Source organism: Aulonocara stuartgranti (assembly GCF_965226115.1).
Source record: "Aulonocara stuartgranti genome assembly, chromosome: 7".
Lineage (NCBI taxonomy): Eukaryota > Metazoa > Chordata > Actinopteri > Cichliformes > Cichlidae > Aulonocara > Aulonocara stuartgranti.
In genome coordinates this window covers 9,583,808-9,600,381 of record NC_138945.1, presented here as the reverse complement: position 1 = coordinate 9,600,381, position 16,574 = coordinate 9,583,808, and the positions used below count along the sequence as shown (strand labels likewise).

Genomic DNA, 16,574 nt, shown 5'->3' with positions numbered 1-16,574 from the left:
ACTCCTGCTACAGCATTTTGGATTAACTGAAGGCTTTAATTTAGTGAGGTATTTGATTGATAATCTAAGTAAAAATCTAGTTTGGAACTTTGTTTTGAAGGGCTTTTTTTTTTCAATAAAAATTGGCTGCTGAGTCCTTGATAACTATTTTTGTTGTTTGTTCTTTATTCTGTTTGACTGAATTTACAAAATATATGCTTCAGTTCATTTGAACTCTTGGAGTACAGTCAGCTTCTTCGGTCAGTGTGCATTACTGTTATGGGTTGCGTCCTTCTCCCATATACTCTTCCAGTAGTGTTTCGTCTCCAGCTTTGGTGGGGCTGTTCTCATTCCCCTGACAATGGTAGTATACCTCAGATGGTTCTGTGGAGCACAGCTGGTTTCTCCTGCCTTCCAGCTCCCTGGTATACCTCTTCAAGCAGATGGCCAAGGCTATGAGTCTTTTTTGGCAGTTTCCAGGGCCTCAGGTATGGGCAGCTTGCTGTACTTTGTAGCTTACTATCAGAGCTTGTTAATTTTTTAGTGTCAGCTTTATGCATGCAGCTCCCTCCAACTTTGTAATTTCTCTCTGCAGGGGAAAAACAATCAGCTACAAAGAAGAGAGGCCCCAAAGCTGAAGATCTGTCTCCCATTCCGCTTTTAATTATCCTAGGAACAACAAGTAAGCCATCAGTCTGAAAGTGAGGTATCTATTGGGGTGATATAGTACTATGAGATAAGAATTGATAAGCACTTAGCAATTCCAATTCCACTATCACTATTGCTTATTGATTTAATTCCTTATCAGTTCTCTTATCCATTCTCATTGGCACCACTTTGAGAGTCATTACCATCTCTGAGTAGCAGATATTACAATGGACATTACATTTTGTGCAAATTAATTGCATGCTGTGTGATCAAATATTTGTGCATGTTGGAGTTGTTTCCCATCTTTGTTGTGACAAGTTTTGGAGTCCTTCCAAAAATAAAAAATAAAAATAAAAATCATGTATTGTGCATATTACACAGAACATTTTTCTTACATTATTTAATTACTCACAGGTTTGGATGGAGTTTGAATGGCAAATTCTGATTGCATTCTTATTATAACCAGGAAAGATGAGAGAAGAGGAGATGAAGAGTGCAGCAGGTTGATGAGACACCAAAAGAATGAATGAAAGCTTTATTTGTCACAAGCAGGTTGCCCATGCAGCGAGATGGGAACCCCCCCCCCCCCCCGACCTTACACACATAACACAGACATCACATGGGGTTACAAGTCGGAGATCGGTAGCGTTACAGAAAAAAACACTGAAATGTACACAACAACGGGAAGGTACAAGAGGAAAAAAAGAGACCTCCACTCATGCTGTGCTTCCATGGTAGGACAGCATGAGAACAGGAAACAAAAAAACTCCTCTGCACAAAAAAGCACATAAATGTCCACAGCACAACATTGTGGAAGACATGACAAGCCACAGGGATGGGTAGGGGATGAGGAGTAACCCCAGGCAACACAGCAGCCATCCTGCAACGGCGCCGTCTTTAAGCCGGGGGCGACGTAAGACATCGCCCCGCTCTTCGACAGCGCGTGCCCGGACCCACCTCGTGTTCCCAGGGGGCAACAAGCATCGAAGGCGTTGGAAAGGGAGGGGGGATGAGTGAGTGCTTATCAGTGTAAGTGTATGTGTGTGCGTGTCCATAGTTCAGCTGAGACAGTGTCCTTCGGCCTATCAGGCTAAGTAAACAGTCCTCCAGCCAATCCAGGTGTCCTTGCATGGGATGGGAAGAATAGCCGTAACACAGTCGTTATCAGGGAGTGATTGTTCGGCTCCAGCCTTGGGCCTGCAGCTGGCGCCGTGATGGGGATCCGCAATGTTGATGTTGATTTTGTAAATTTCCATGCGAGCAGCCCAGGAGAATTTTCAGGCTGCCCTAACACTCTGACACTGGTCTCTCAATCTCCCGTTGGAGAGCCGCGAGCCTCCCCATGATGGTATCAAACTTCTGTTCCATGGTGTTGTCATTCTTTTGATTCTGAGACCTCACAACTGCAGTGATCCGTTCCGCGATGTCTTCCAACTGCCGCTCAAGGGTCTCATTTTGAGCAGGCCTCTCTCTGATGTATCCCCCCATACGCTCAATGTTGTTGCTTTGAGCCTTCACAGCAGCTGTAAGCGTCTCCAAGGCGTTGACCATATTACGTTCGTTGTGAGAGGTCGCGCCTCGTCCCATCGCTTCGATTCCAGCTGGCAGCCTTGGGGGGGTTTGAACAGCCGGTTCCGCTCTCTTATTTCTCCGATAAACCAGGGCTAAGCCAACTCCGATCAGCAAGAACCCTGTCATCACGGTTCCGAATAGATAGATATCTTCAGCGTCCTCGATCGACAGTCCCGCCAGGCACATGATCCTCCAGTTCTGCCACCCGTCCATTGTGTATCCGGCAGGGAAAGTCCCTCCAGGGCACTCAGGCTCTCCCGAGCCCAGACTTCTCGTTGAGAAAAGGGTGTCAATAGCATTCAGAGACCAGTTGATCAAATCCATAATTCTCTTTTAGGTTTTAGAGAACGACAGTGGGAGGCTGTTCCAGGGAAAGTAATGCACACGAGACAAGACAAGGACATAGAGGCTAAGCAGGGAAGATAAGGGTGAGGAGGAGAGGAGAAAAGTGCGACGCATGTATACAGGGCACCCACAGTTACCTGTCCAGCCTTCCAAAAGAGCAGAAAAGGTGAAGAAGTGGTGAGCATCAAAAAGACTAGTAAGAGGGCACCCAATTTAAAAGGAGCCATTATGGAACAATAAAAGCAGAAACTAAAAGCAAGGGCTGGCAAAATTTGGGACCGTCTCCATACTCTCTTCTAAATAAATATGTCCTCAGGATTTCAATTTCTTTTTCTTGACGTTACTCATTCTGCTTAATATAAAAAACAGCAGCACACAATAACTCAAATTGCACTGATGGTTTATTTGAGTATCATTCTGTGACTTCAACCTTTTGGTATAATTTTGGACATTTTATTTATTAATTTTACTATGAAGTATACTAAATAACTTTTTAAAAGTTGCTGTTATCAAAAGGCCCACATTAGCAGATTTTAATATTCATGTGTCTATTGGATTAAAATGGATGCACTAGTCTTTATTCATCCCTTGCCTTGGTGAATCGGACAATGGAGTTCTGTTGATGATGGATGTCTTTCTCTAGTCACACAATCGCTAACCTCAAGGAGACCATACAACCTCAAGGAGAGCTCACTGACATAACACTGATCAGCTTTCTAGACTGGCCAAACTCAGATTTAATCAACTCTGAGTTTATTTTTTAAAATTCAGAATTTGTTGAACATGCTTCTTGGAATAGGTCCCTATTTGTATTTTGCAATGTCATCAAAGCAGGGAAGGGTGTGGCTGCAGTTACCATTGTATTTGCGCCCTGACTTTAGCGTTTTAGGCACTATTTCTCTAATTTAAGTAGTTCTTCAGTAGCAACAGCAGTTTCTGACTTAACCTATATCTGACGTATATCTAAGTCTGTAATCCATAAACTAAAGGTTTCTGAGCATTCTACCGAGTATATAACACTATTGCAATGCCTGTAAGACTACAGACTGGTGGAATCAACCCGCATCCTTTTTTTGGTTGCTACCAGCTGCATCAAGTTCACTGCAGTTAGTACATGTAACCACATTTACTTCCGCTTACTGTTCAAGTAAATTTGCATGCTCCCTACAATTGTCAGAAAAAAATCTAATGCAATAGTGGGAAATACACATTTTATCCTTGATTAATTATTATACCGCATATAATTAACAGAGCATGTGAACAGTGCCAGTTGTTTTTATTTTAAACGCGCAGCACACACACACACAAAACATCGACCTACTAGCAGTTGTCTGTATTATTGTTTTTTTGTACTAAGTGGTTGTTTGCGTTACAGCGCCATTGCTTTTATTTTGAAGGATATGATCTGATGCATGTGCCACACATCCCTTCTTCTGACTTTGACGCCCGTGGGTCTGAGAACAGTGGCGTGTCAGGTTACAGGCGTGGCGCAGTTTGATTCTGATCGTTTCGTAATTCATCATCGCTAAGCAGGAAGTGCAGCCATGGCGCAGGGGCTCAGAGAAAGGTTTGAAAAATTTCTCCATGAAAAGAATCTGCTGACAGATGCCCTGGCAAAGGTGGAAGCAAAAGTCGGAGTAAGCAGGACCTACATTGCTCTCGGTGAGTGTTGACGGGTGGAAAGAGAGGCAGAGGCTGTCCGCATCACTGAGGGACGCATAGATAAAGGAAATAAAAGCCCGATGGACAGACTCACATTTAGCTGCAGTTTCCTTTAGCCATAAGCTAACAAAAGAAATTGTGTTTATTTTACATCACCAGCTCGATACTATAAAAGTAGTCTCCATAATGTAGTTACTGGTTGTAACATAGGTATATAGGTATGATCCGGTTAATGTATTCGTGGGAAGAAAATCTTGACAAATGTGTGGTGTGATGTGTTTCAGCTGTCATCGGTGTAATCGCAGTTTACTTGGTCTTTGGATACGGAGCCTCCCTGCTATGTAACCTCATCGGGTTTCTGTATCCAGCCTACATATCGTAAGTATATGTTATTCTCAGAACACTTGGAAATGGCCTTAATCGCCTGTTATTTGCTCCTGTCGTTGTGCTTTCAAGTCACTGAATCTATAAAAAGGCCTGCGTTCATGTCAGCGCTAAGGACAACCTCCTTTAATCGAGATGACCACACCTGTGAGATTTATTTAGGGTATTGTAGCGCTTAAGCTCCAAAAGGATATAGATCTGTAGGCTTACTTAATATTTAAGCTTCTTTTTTGTGCAAAGTTTTTAATTTTTGAGTGCGTTTGCCCTCCACCAGTCTTTAATTATCATTTCCCGCAAACAAACAATGACAATAAAATACATAAGCACCTACAAAAATGTTAGTTTTAAGAAAAAGAACAGTTTAAGCATTAAAAAAATCACAAAGGGAGAACAATATAATATCCACAACTGCACCAAAGAGTAAAACAGTGAACTGTGGATTATTAAACTGTATAGGTCTTTGTCTTCTAAGTCCCTATTAGTAAACAAATGATTCATTGATGGTATTTAATTTATTTATACTCAACTGGCTTATCTCAAAATGTAAAAGAACCAGTTTTGTCTTATCATTTCCTAACAACATTTCAATTTACAATAAGTCATTACACAGCAGTGGGGAGTGGATTTCATCACAGTAGGTGTTTCTCTAAAAGTGTTGTAATGAAGTTTAAGGATTTAAATTATCCACTCTTCTCTTCTTCAATGCCATGTGCCAGCATAGTGCAGAGCAGCTACCTGAACTCTACTCCCACAGAGGTCGATTTTCTTGCTAATAATTTTACATCTTCACTGGTTACGACTCTAGATATTGTAGCTCCCCTAATAAAGAAATTCCACGATCACAAGTACATCTGCTGTGATGCTTAGACTTCTGATTAAGTCTCACAAGTGTCAGCTTTGTTTTTATAGCCCACATAGATATAAAAATATGGATATGTTCTGATAAATGATTAGAATATAATATTTCTGACTGTCTGAGTCAAAATTAAATTGAATTGAATCGAATGGGGACCTTGTGAATCGGAACCAAATCAGTTATTGAAATCAGTGACGATACCCAGCCCTACTGCTGATTTGAGTCTTCCTTTTCAGACTAGCTACAGTCGTTCGCTGTAAAGAGGCAATTAACTGAAGAAGCAGCAGCATTTAGGAAAACCAGTGTGGAGGGGCGTTCATTCACAGCTTGGTATTGTATTGGGGAAATTCGCAATGTATGTGCTGGTTTTCCAAAGTAATTAACAGTCATAGCAGAACCTGCTTATTTTTTGGCGTTACTTGATTCATCTGCTGCTAATCTTAATACATCACTTTTTATGATTAATTGTAATACTCTGCTTCAAAATTTTGGCACTGTGAAAGGGACACAGGAGATGCAACAAAATATAAATGTGTTGCAAAAAAGTGTCCAATCTAATACTGCAGTATAAAAAATTATATAATATTATATTATTATATAGTTAGTTTTAGGTGCAAATCTCCAGGTACTGACAGGTAGGAGAGAATTAGCGTGTCATTGGGAGACAACCAGTTCTTAATGAGTGACAATGCAAACACAGACTATTTTTTTAAACCAAGCAATCAACAGATTATTGACAACTAATATCTATTTTTAAAATTGTGATTATGCAGTCAAAGCAACATCACCATATGACCCCTGAGCCTGAATGTAGGGAATAAAACACACAGCTTTATGGGAAAATGCTGAAAGCCTGCACATCTCAGACAAAACGCTATAGTAATTTTAAGGGGGAAAATCTTATATAGCTCTATCATCAGTGTAATTACAGGGGATTCTTTTGTCACACATAAGGTGACAAACAGATTTCCATCCCTCAGCGAAGGCCAGCAGCTTCCAGCCCCCAAATCACTGCATGTGCCCGGCTGTGATATTGACACAGTACTCGGTTCTCTTTGGAGGAATCGTTAAAAGTATTTAGGACATTTTGAATAGATCCCCAACAACAATGGCTGAAAAGAAGCCTGGAACAATCAGTTTCCACTCTGTTGTAACCCTTTGCTCACCTTCTCCATACCAATTCAGGACACTTGAAAGACCTATGGAGCACTTTAAAGAAATAAGAGCGTTACAGTGGAAGTCTGGCCTCTACTATGCAAATATAAAGAAATGGGTGGCCCAGGTTTAAAGAAATGTAAAGGATAAATCAAAATATTACGTTTTACAGAAAAAAGTAGGTGCTGCTCATAACTCAATCAGAAGTCTGAACAAGTAAAAACCTAGCAAAAAAAAAAAGATAACATACACACCTGATTTTGGATTTATGAGGATGTTTGTATGGAAGATTTTTTTTTAATTTTCTTTTTTTTAAAATGGTACCTGTTTATTCGATTAGACTGAAATATATTTATCCATGTATTTTCTGTAAATAATTACAGATGGCTAGAAATAGCTGAATGTTAAACAAGCCAATTTGCTGCCTGTACAGAAATGTAATACTTCTATCTGTCTGCACCACCTACTTTGGCTTTGTCAACCTTTAATTTACTGCACTCCACCAAATAGTATGAGTTATCTGGCTGCAATTTACCAAATTATAGCTACCAAAAACTTTACTTCTCTCTTTTAGGAAGTAAAATGAATACTGACCATTTTCTAATTTGTGCTGTTATTTAAGGAAATTATAAGGAGATGCTGCCATGTCATGAAGAAAGAATTTAAAAAAAGGGTTTTGGCTGGAGATGCATTGTCAACGTCCCAACATTTATCCAATTTGGGGTCACAGGGAGCTGCAGTCTGTCTTAGCTGTTATGGGATAAGAGGCAAGGTACCAGTCCATCACAGGCCCAACACTGAGACAGGCCCAGTTTTGAACCAGGAACTTTCTTTAATGTGAGGTGACTTTTTATCAATTATTGCCGTAGTTAGCCCTTAATTAGCCCCTGGCTTCTAGCTTTTTGGTTTAACATCTGCTAACACAGGGGAACATTGCTAGATAGATATAGATGATCTATTTTCATTTGACCCATGGAAATAATTCATCATAACGGGGTATCAGCGATGTAAGGTTTTGCCTTTTTTATAGCAATTCTTGCACAGAGTTACAAAAATGTTTAACGGGCTACTAATCTAAGGCAGTTGGAAAGAAAAGCGACTGGACTACTTTGAGATTCTTGAAGAAGCTTCAGCTCTCATCCAAGACTCTTCAGTTCTGAAGCTTCATCAGTTCTGGGAACTGAAAGATTACCATGATCTGGATGACTGAGAACCTACACAGATTTATCATCTATTAATTGTAAACTGAACTTCATCTATAAAGTTAGTGGATTTCCCCTGTGACTTACAAAGAAAGCATTTAAAAAATTTTGTCATCAAAAGTTTTAAAACAGTTCTTATCATTGTGATATTATCTAGTAAAATCTCAGGGCTAATACTACATGCAGTCAGCATAGTGTCACATGTTGGCCTGCTGCCGTCACTATGAATGTTTTCCTTGTCTCAAGTTTTTTGAGAAACAGCTTGATAGAAAGTAACCAGAATTGTCCTCAACATTTGATACATTTTATTAATCTTAAGATATCAGTATTTTCTCAAGTCAAAAGTATGGGTGTTACATTATTTGGTACAAGAGAAGAAAAGAGTAATAATGTTAAACAATAAGCTCAGAGTGGAGCTAATAATCTGCATAGGTTTATTTGTACAAACATATGTTATCTTCACTGTAACTCTGTTTATAACAGGTTATTTTATCCTGATTTTGTAAATCTTATTTGAAATGACTCATCCTTTCGAAACTAAACTGAAATCTCTAGAGCTAGCAGCTCTTTAAAAGTTAAGCAATTACTTGCAACATGGTTGCCTGGGTGTTTGCGTGATTATTTCTTAGTTGTGTAACAGTGTTTCTGTTTGTTGCAATAAATCTTGTGGTGTTGGAAATCCTGTCTATTCCCCCCTTAAATAGTACTACATTTGTAAGGAAAATGCATTTGTGGGTTGAGCAGCAGAGTTAAAAAAGTTTGGTTGGTTGCTTGATTAGCTAGGATGAGAATTGGAAAAGGCTGTAGTTCAGGCTGTCCACTACTGTGAATACTGTGAATCCCAGGCGACACCTTGCAAGTGGAGCATGGTAGCTGTGCTTCATTTTAATAATTTTAAATGGCAACGAAATGTCTAAATTAGACAAAATCTGTATCAACAGCATGATCAAAATGTTGTAGCTTCTGTTTCATCACTGTAGAGTTCTGGTGCTTTTCAATAATAGAATAAAAAAAAACAACTTGTTTCAGAGTTGACCCTTTTCACATATGAGTTAAACTGATTGTAACATTAGTCTCCCATGAAAATGACGAGTATGGCTGTAATATTGGAAGGCATGGCATGGTCTGTGTGCCTTGTAGTCACACAAATAAATCAAACCACTGCTGTAAGATTTATAAACCCCTCATTTGTGTGATAAATTCTTAATGGTGTGTATAAATATTGTTGTGATGTATTCTGTGAACACCTCAACATGCACGTTTTCACCAAATGGCCATATAGACTAAGTGAGTTTAAGTATTAATGACATATAATGGATGTGTTGGTACTACTGGAGGAAAATGAAAATTCATGACCCATTGATTAACAGGCCGATTTCTGTGTATTCATCCTATGCATTCACAAGGTGGTATTGTCTGTTCAATTTATTATTGATGCTTGAATACATCAATACATGCTGCATATTGAAAGCGAGATATGAGCTTGATCCATGTGCACATTCATGGTCCTTACAGAACAGTGCTTACAGGTATGTGTAAAAGAAGTACCAAACATGTCTTTGTTCTTCCCAGGATTAAGGCCATTGAAAGTGCCACCAAAGATGATGATACTAAGTGGCTGACCTACTGGGTGGTGTATGGAGTCTTCAGTGTGGCAGAGTTTTTTGCTGACATCTTCCTTTCCTGGTTCCCATTCTACTATATTGGAAAGGTAATCCAGTTGGTCTCTGTGCCTGTCCTCCTGGCACTTACATTGATAAGGCATTACATTTTGACCACTGACAGGTGAAGTAAATAACACGGAGAATCTCTTGGGAGCAAATAAAAATTTTGCCCTTGAAGTTGATCTGTTACAAGGATTTGAGCGAGTTTGACAAAGGCCAAATTGTGATGTCTGTGTATCTACAAAACTGCAGTTCTTGTAGGATGTTCCCAGTCTGCAGTTGTCAGTGTCAATCAGAAATGGTTCAAGGACAGAACAGTAGTGAACCAGCAACAGGGTCATGAGCAATGTTCCCTCTAATTTTTCATGTGTCTGAGCAAACACACAAACTCCCTGAGCGGTCCCTTGGACCACTGTGAGCAACAGCAGACGTGTGCACTGTGGTCACGCCAGCATCAAATCCATCCAAGTTACATGGTTTATTAAAATAATCAAATTACAGCATTTACATTTATGTTAGACTACTTTTAATTAACTGCTTTAGCCCACTTACAATGAAAATTTAAATAAATCTTGTTCGTGACCTGTGTAGTATTTTTTGAAAACACAACTTTCTTTTTTTTTTTTAATATTATTTTTATAAAGCTCTGACTTGTATTATGAGTCTGAGTCTGTGGTCTGGGAGAGAGTCCTGTAACTCTCTGTCAGCAAAATACAGTATATAATGACCAATGTTGGGCAGTTAATGATATAGTTACTTCTTCAAAAAAGTAACTGAGTTATGCAAACAACAAAGTTTTTTTGCAGCTGTTTACCTTAAAATGCAGCCAAGGCGTTTTTTTAAACAAACATTTCAAACTATTTACAGAACAATCAGCTGTTCTGCATCAAATCTGATGCCACACAAATTATTTGTGTCAGTCCAAAAAAATTATTTCTGTCCACTATGAGATGAAGGAGAACAACAGCCTGGTACCTGCAGGCCTGACAACAGGAGATGTATCACTGCTGTAACACCTGTAACATTCAGCAGTCGCCTCATTGTTCTGACACACACAACAAAACTATCGACTACACTACACACTAACTACACAAGATTTGCGCTAAACGTCGCAAATCTCTCACATCTCAAAACACCGCTCTACTCCTAAAACTTCCCCCCTTCCTAAACAATTAAATGCCTTGTTGCCATATCATTTTTTGATTGGTAGATATGGTACATTTTTCGACCAATAAGAAAGGGTGGGGTTTTCTGGTTTTGTCTTTGCTCACAGGCGGAGAATGCTTTTGAGTGTTTTCCTTATAAAATGCAGTTTTTACTGTTTCTTCCCGCAGTAAATATAAACAACGATAGTATTCAGGAAGAAAACCAAACATTGCAGATACATTTTTATTATAACTCTGGTTTTATCAACACAATTTAAAAACTGGTATAAAGTCCACACTTTTTCCGTCAATTGTTCCGTCTGTCCTGCTCACATCTCCAGTGGTTGTACACGTTGTCATTAAGTGGCTTCACTCCACATCAGCCACGCTGCTTTGCTAGCTAAAACACCGGTGTCGGCACATAAGGACGCTGTCATAGACTGTCAATGACGTTGATTAGCTGCGTATATACGAATGTGAATCGCATTATTGGCTGGACTATGGGATAAGGTGGCATCGTGCTAATTCCATACGGGAGCAGCCAGTAGCTTATTGACTAACACTGCAAAAAAGAATTCTTAAAGTATTAATTTTAATTTCAATTCAGGTTAGATTTTTTTTTGTGCCCAACGCAGATTTTCTGTGCGCAGCGACCGTGCCAGCAGTGCGCAATTGCACACGCGCGCAGCTTAGAGGGAACATTGGTCACGAGCATCCAAGGCTCATTCATGCACGTGTAAAGGCTGGCCCATGTGGTCCAATTCAACAGATGAGTTTCTGTACCTGAAATTGCTATTAATGCTGGTCATGATAGGAGAGGGAAAAAATGCTGGTTATGATAGAAAGCTGTCAGGATACTGTGCATCGCAGTTTGTTGTGCATCGGGCTGCAAAGCCACAGACCAGTCAGGGTCATGTTGAATGTTTTCCGCTAGGCAATGTAAGAAGGTGATTTGGCCTGAAAAATCGTATTTTCTTTTACATCACGTGGATGGCCTAGTGTGTGTGTGTGTGTGTGTGTGTGTGTGTGTGTGTGTGTGTGTGTGTGTTGCTTACCTGGGGAACACCTGGCACCAGTATGCACTAAGGGAAGAAGTCAAGTTGACAGAGACGGTATGATCCTTTGGGCAATTCCCTGCTGGGAATCCTTGAGTCCCGAAATCCATGTGAATGTTACCATGACACATATCACCTACCTAAGCATTGTACGAGACCGTGTGCATCCTTTAATTGAAACGGTAGTCCCTGATGGGTGGGCCTCTTTCAGCAGGATAATGTACACTGCAACAAAGCAGAAATGGTTGGGAGCACAACAATGACTTTGAGGTGCTGACCTGGATTCAAAATTCCCCTCATCCTGTCGGGCATCTGTAGAATGTAATGTGTAAACGAGCCCGATCCATGTAGGCCCCACCTCCCAACCTACACGACTTAAAAGTTCTGTTACTAATATCATACTGCCAGATACAACAAAATCATTACAGGGGTCTAGTGGAGTCCATGCCTCAATGACTCAGGGCCGGTTTGGCAGCAAAAGGGGGACCAGCAATTTAGGCAGGTGGTCATAATGCCTGAAAGTTATATTATTATTATTCTGTTTAGTGCCAAATTCTATACCTGTTTTAATTTTTTGAGAGAAATTTTGTTTTTTTTCCCCAGTGTGCCTTCTTGGTGTGGTGTATGGCTCCAACTCCTTCTAATGGATCGGTGCAGATATATAACCGCATCATTCGACCATTCTTCCTCAAGAACGAGGCCAAGATTGATGATGTAGTGAATAACATCAAGGACAAGGCGTCAGAAGCTGCAGACAAGTTCAAGGATGAGGGTGACTAAATCATCATAATTGTGTAGTGTTTGCTAAAAGAGCCTAAATGATATATCAGATCCTATTTAAGATGCAATGAAAAATTGCCTTCAAGAGATTTAACTGTAGCTGCTCACATTCAGCTAGCTAAGCTCGGATAAGAGGTGAAACGTCTTCAAGAAACTCAAAAAGTCTACTGGCCTTTCTTTTCAAGCTCCTTAGATATTAAACAGACTTAAACCTCCTAGCAGAGACCACTTTGTATTCATGTGAGTGTAATGCAGATAATGGTCTCCCTCTTACGAGAGGGAAGAAACACGTGTCCTGCTTCCCACATTGCCTGGATAGGCAGCTACTAAGCATCCCTGAAGTGAAACATGTTGTGTGCTAAATGTAAGAACAGCAAACCTCAGACAATACTCCAACTTGAGTTCTTTCTCTAGCTTGGGAGTAATTTTGTGAATTTGTATACATTTCAGTTATTTAAAAAAAAATGGCAATAATAAAGTCAACCAAAAACAGAAAAAAAGGATTGAAACATTTTCAGTAAAAAATACAGGAGATTTTCACATATCATCCACTGTACCAAACGTACACAACAACAGCACAACAAGGTCCAAATCCCCAAAACTAGGGGTGGGCCATAATTTAAAATAGTTTCATAGTAGACATGTTTATATTTTGTAGTTGTAAATTAAAATTAAGTTGATCTTGGATTCCATTTTGCAGGTTTCTAAAGTCAAACATCTGCAGTGCTGATGTACTACGTTTCACTGACAGTATCTTTGTATTTGTTTGTGATTTGTCCACAGCTAAGAAAGCCACAGCAAACCTCATATTTGAGGAGAAGAAGAGCTCCTAAGAATGAAGTCTGTCCACAGTGCCAGCTCTGTAGCTGACTCATTGAAGAAATTTTGCCTTGAAAATGTCAGTTTTTACAGCACCTATTCAGAACACATCTGTAAGCTTCATGCCTGTGATATTAAATGTAAAACTGTAGCAGTCAAAGCCGCTCCATGTTTTGTTTGGTTTTTCTGGAAGGCTCTCAGTTTAACTGTATGGTAGTCCTGGTATGCTTCTTGAACCAAATAAAAACTACTTTACTAAAACCATTTCCTAATGTTAATGATCGTACAACAGATTTGATGGAGATTATTCAGTTTGCTGTTGAGGAGTTGATATGACTCAGGTCTTACTGACAACTCATGTACTTTGCTGTTCTTTTGTTTTTCCTTTATCGCTGCCTAAGTAATATTTGGTGCCAGTTTGATCAGCTCATTGAAAAGATGTTAAGTTAACTAGTAAGAGACTTCAAATGGAACAAATTGTGTGTTTTATATCCCCTTAATGAAATGTTTTGAAAAAAAAAGAAGGTTAAAACTATTCACTTTTGGTCTGGCCTTATATATAGTGTAAATCCAGCTGGGATGTGAGGAGGTTGAACAGGTCACCTAATAATTGGAAGGTTGTTGGTTTGATCCCTGTCTGCTCCAGCCTGTATGCCAAATATCCTTGGGCAAGACAGTAACCCTAGGTTGCTTTATACTCTGATAAAGAGCACTTATGTAGGAAACGCATAGAGGGAAAAAAGTGCTTGTATAAATGGGGGTGAATGAGGACAGGTTCTGTAAATGCTTTATTAAGGTCTCAGTTAGACTAGAAAACTGCTATATAAGAACCAGTTCATTTACTAGTGTGTTTTTAGCTGTCACTGTACAGGGATGTAAAAATACAACAATACTGTTGACCAAAATATCCTATTAGAGTGAGTAATAGACTCCAGTTTGTGCATGTAAATGGAGAGTCCTCTTCACACACTGAGATTAATTATGGAGTTCCACGTGGTTCAGTGCTAGGACCAATTCTGTTTACATTATACATGCTTGCCTTAGGCAGTATCAACAGAAGGCATTGTGTACATTTTCACTCCTATGCAGATGACACACAGCTTTATCTATCCATGAAGCCAGATAACACACACCAATTAGTTAAACTGCAGGAATGTCTTAAAGACATAAAGACCTGGATGGCCTCTAAATGTTCTGCTTCTAAATTTAGATAAAACAGAGGTTATTGTACTCGGCCCTGAAAATCTTAGAAATATGGTATCTAACTGGATTTTTACTCTGGATGGCATTACCTTGGCCTCCAGTAACGCTTGGAGTCATTTCTGACCAGGATATGTCCAGTGCACATATTAAACAAAGATTTACGACTACTTCTTCCATTTGTTCCATATCCACACTGAGAAACTAGTTCCCATTGTATCTTAATGACCTTGTAGTACCATATCACCACATTAGAGCACTTCACTCTCACACTGCAGGCTTACTTGTTGTTCCTGGAGTATTTAAAAGTAGAATGGGAGGCAGAGCCTTCAGTTTTCAGGCCCCTCTTCTGTGGAACCAGCTTCCAGTTTGGATTCGGGAGACAGACACCATCTTTACTTTTAAGATTAGGCTTAAAACTTTCCTTTTTGCTAAAGCATATAGTTGGAGCTGGATCAGGTCACCCTGAATCCTCCCTTAGTTATGCTGCAATGGGTTTTTTGCTCTGCTGGAGGATACATTTAGTATTTCTTCATCATTCACCCTTCTCACTCAAAATGTGTTGATAGACTCCTCTGCATTGAATCATGCTTGTTATTAATCTCTGGCTCTCTTGCAAAGCATGTCTTTTATCCCATCTTCCTTCTCTCACCCCAACTGGTCGCAGCAGATGGCTCCGCCCCTCCCTGAGCCGGGTTCTGCTGGAAGTTTCTTCCTGTTAAAAGGGAGTTTTTCCTTCCCACTGTCGCTGAAGTGCTTGCTCATAGAGGGGTCTTATGATTGTTGTTTTTTCTCTCTGTATGTATTATTGTAAGGTCTACCTTACAATATAAAGCACCTCAAGGTGACTGCTTTTGTGATTTGGCGCTGTATAAATAAAACTGAACTGAATTAATCAGAGTGTAGCTTCAAGTCAATTAAACTTCTTGGTTATTTAGCTGGTCAGTTAAGGTGCAGAAGGGGTTGTTATTCAGTTTCAGCTGTTTTGATGTTAATGAAATTAACAATAGGTGCACTACAGGTAGAACAATGAAACAACCCCCAAAACAGGAATGGTGTTACAGGCCACTGACTTTTTACCTCTTTTCTGTTTTTCACTAGTTTTGCTTTTGTGTAGAAGTCCAGAGTCCGGGTCACTACTTGTAGCATGAGGCGAGACTTGGACCCTACAGGTTGCAAAGGTAGTTCAACTCCTCTAAGATTCCTCTAAGTTTGACTCCTCTCCTGGCTGTAGCTCAGGAGGTAGAGCAGGTCATCTACTGATCGAAGGTTAGTGGTTTGATGCTTCAATAAGATACCAGTGTGCTTTCTGATGCATCCATCGAAGCGAATATTAGCTAGGAAGCACTGAAAAGCATAGAAGAAAGTGCTGAATGGGTGAGTGTGGCATGTTGTATAAAGTGCTTTGAGTGCTCCAGGAGAGTAGAAAAGCGCTATATAGGAATCAGTCCATTTACCATAGCAACATGTGCCACTGCAATAAGGTTTGCTGAGATTAGTTACCCTAAGAGTAGTGGACTGGGCTATAGAAGGTCCTTGTATAGAATACTAGAACTGGCAAGTCCTACAGCAGTGATGGATGCGAGAAGCTGTGGAGAACATTATGCTGCGTAACATCACTCATATTACATGACTGACCCACTGGTGGTGGGTTAGTAATGTTCTGGGGGAGAAATGAACAGACTTCTACAGGCCAAGCAATGGGACACTAACTGGATATCAGGATGAAGTCCTTGGATCCAGTGCTAGACCAACACTGGTGCAGTGGTACCTGACTTCCTCCTGGTGCACCAGAATTGACACCATTGACTTCCCCCACACCTGACTTAAGTCCAACAGAACACATCTGGGATATATCACGTCTTGGTCCATCTGACGCCACCAAGCTCAGAGATGCTCTGATCCAGGTCTGGGAGGTGATCCCCCAGGAAACCATCTGATATGTCGTTAGGAGCGTGCTCCAGTGTTGTTAGGCTTACATAAAAGTATATGGGGTCCATACTGAGTACCAGTTTAAGTTTATACAACGAAATTCCAGCAAAATGGACTAGTCTGCCGCATAATTTTTTTCATTCTTTGGGTTTCAGGTTGTATTTAAATTCAGCTAT

General features: G+C 40.0%; 1 protein-coding gene across 1 annotated transcript; it reads left to right on the top strand.

The window, feature by feature from the left end:
• Positions 1 to 3,988: 3,988 nt before the first annotated feature.
• Positions 3,989 to 15,361, top strand: reep5 (receptor accessory protein 5). The gene is made up of 5 exons (XM_082540340.1): positions 3,989 to 4,206; positions 4,491 to 4,584; positions 9,376 to 9,514; positions 12,271 to 12,439; positions 13,231 to 15,361. Exons 1-5 carry the CDS (start codon positions 4,089 to 4,091, stop codon positions 13,278 to 13,280), a joined length of 570 nt encoding a protein of 189 aa, XP_082396466.1. The 5' UTR covers positions 3,989 to 4,088; the 3' UTR covers positions 13,281 to 15,361.
• Positions 15,362 to 16,574: the final 1,213 nt, after the last annotated feature.

Excerpts from the sequence above, each read along its gene's own strand:
- reep5 (XM_082540340.1), top strand. The coding sequence starts at position 4,089 with ATGGCGCAGGGGCTCAGAGAAAGGTTTGAAAAATTTCTCCATGAAAAG. Across the intron at positions 4,585-9,375 it reads CTGTATCCAGCCTACATATC|GATTAAGGCCATTGAAAGTG; the intron begins GTAAGTATATGT and ends TGTTCTTCCCAG. Across the intron at positions 12,440-13,230 it reads AGACAAGTTCAAGGATGAGG|CTAAGAAAGCCACAGCAAAC; the intron begins GTGACTAAATCA and ends ATTTGTCCACAG.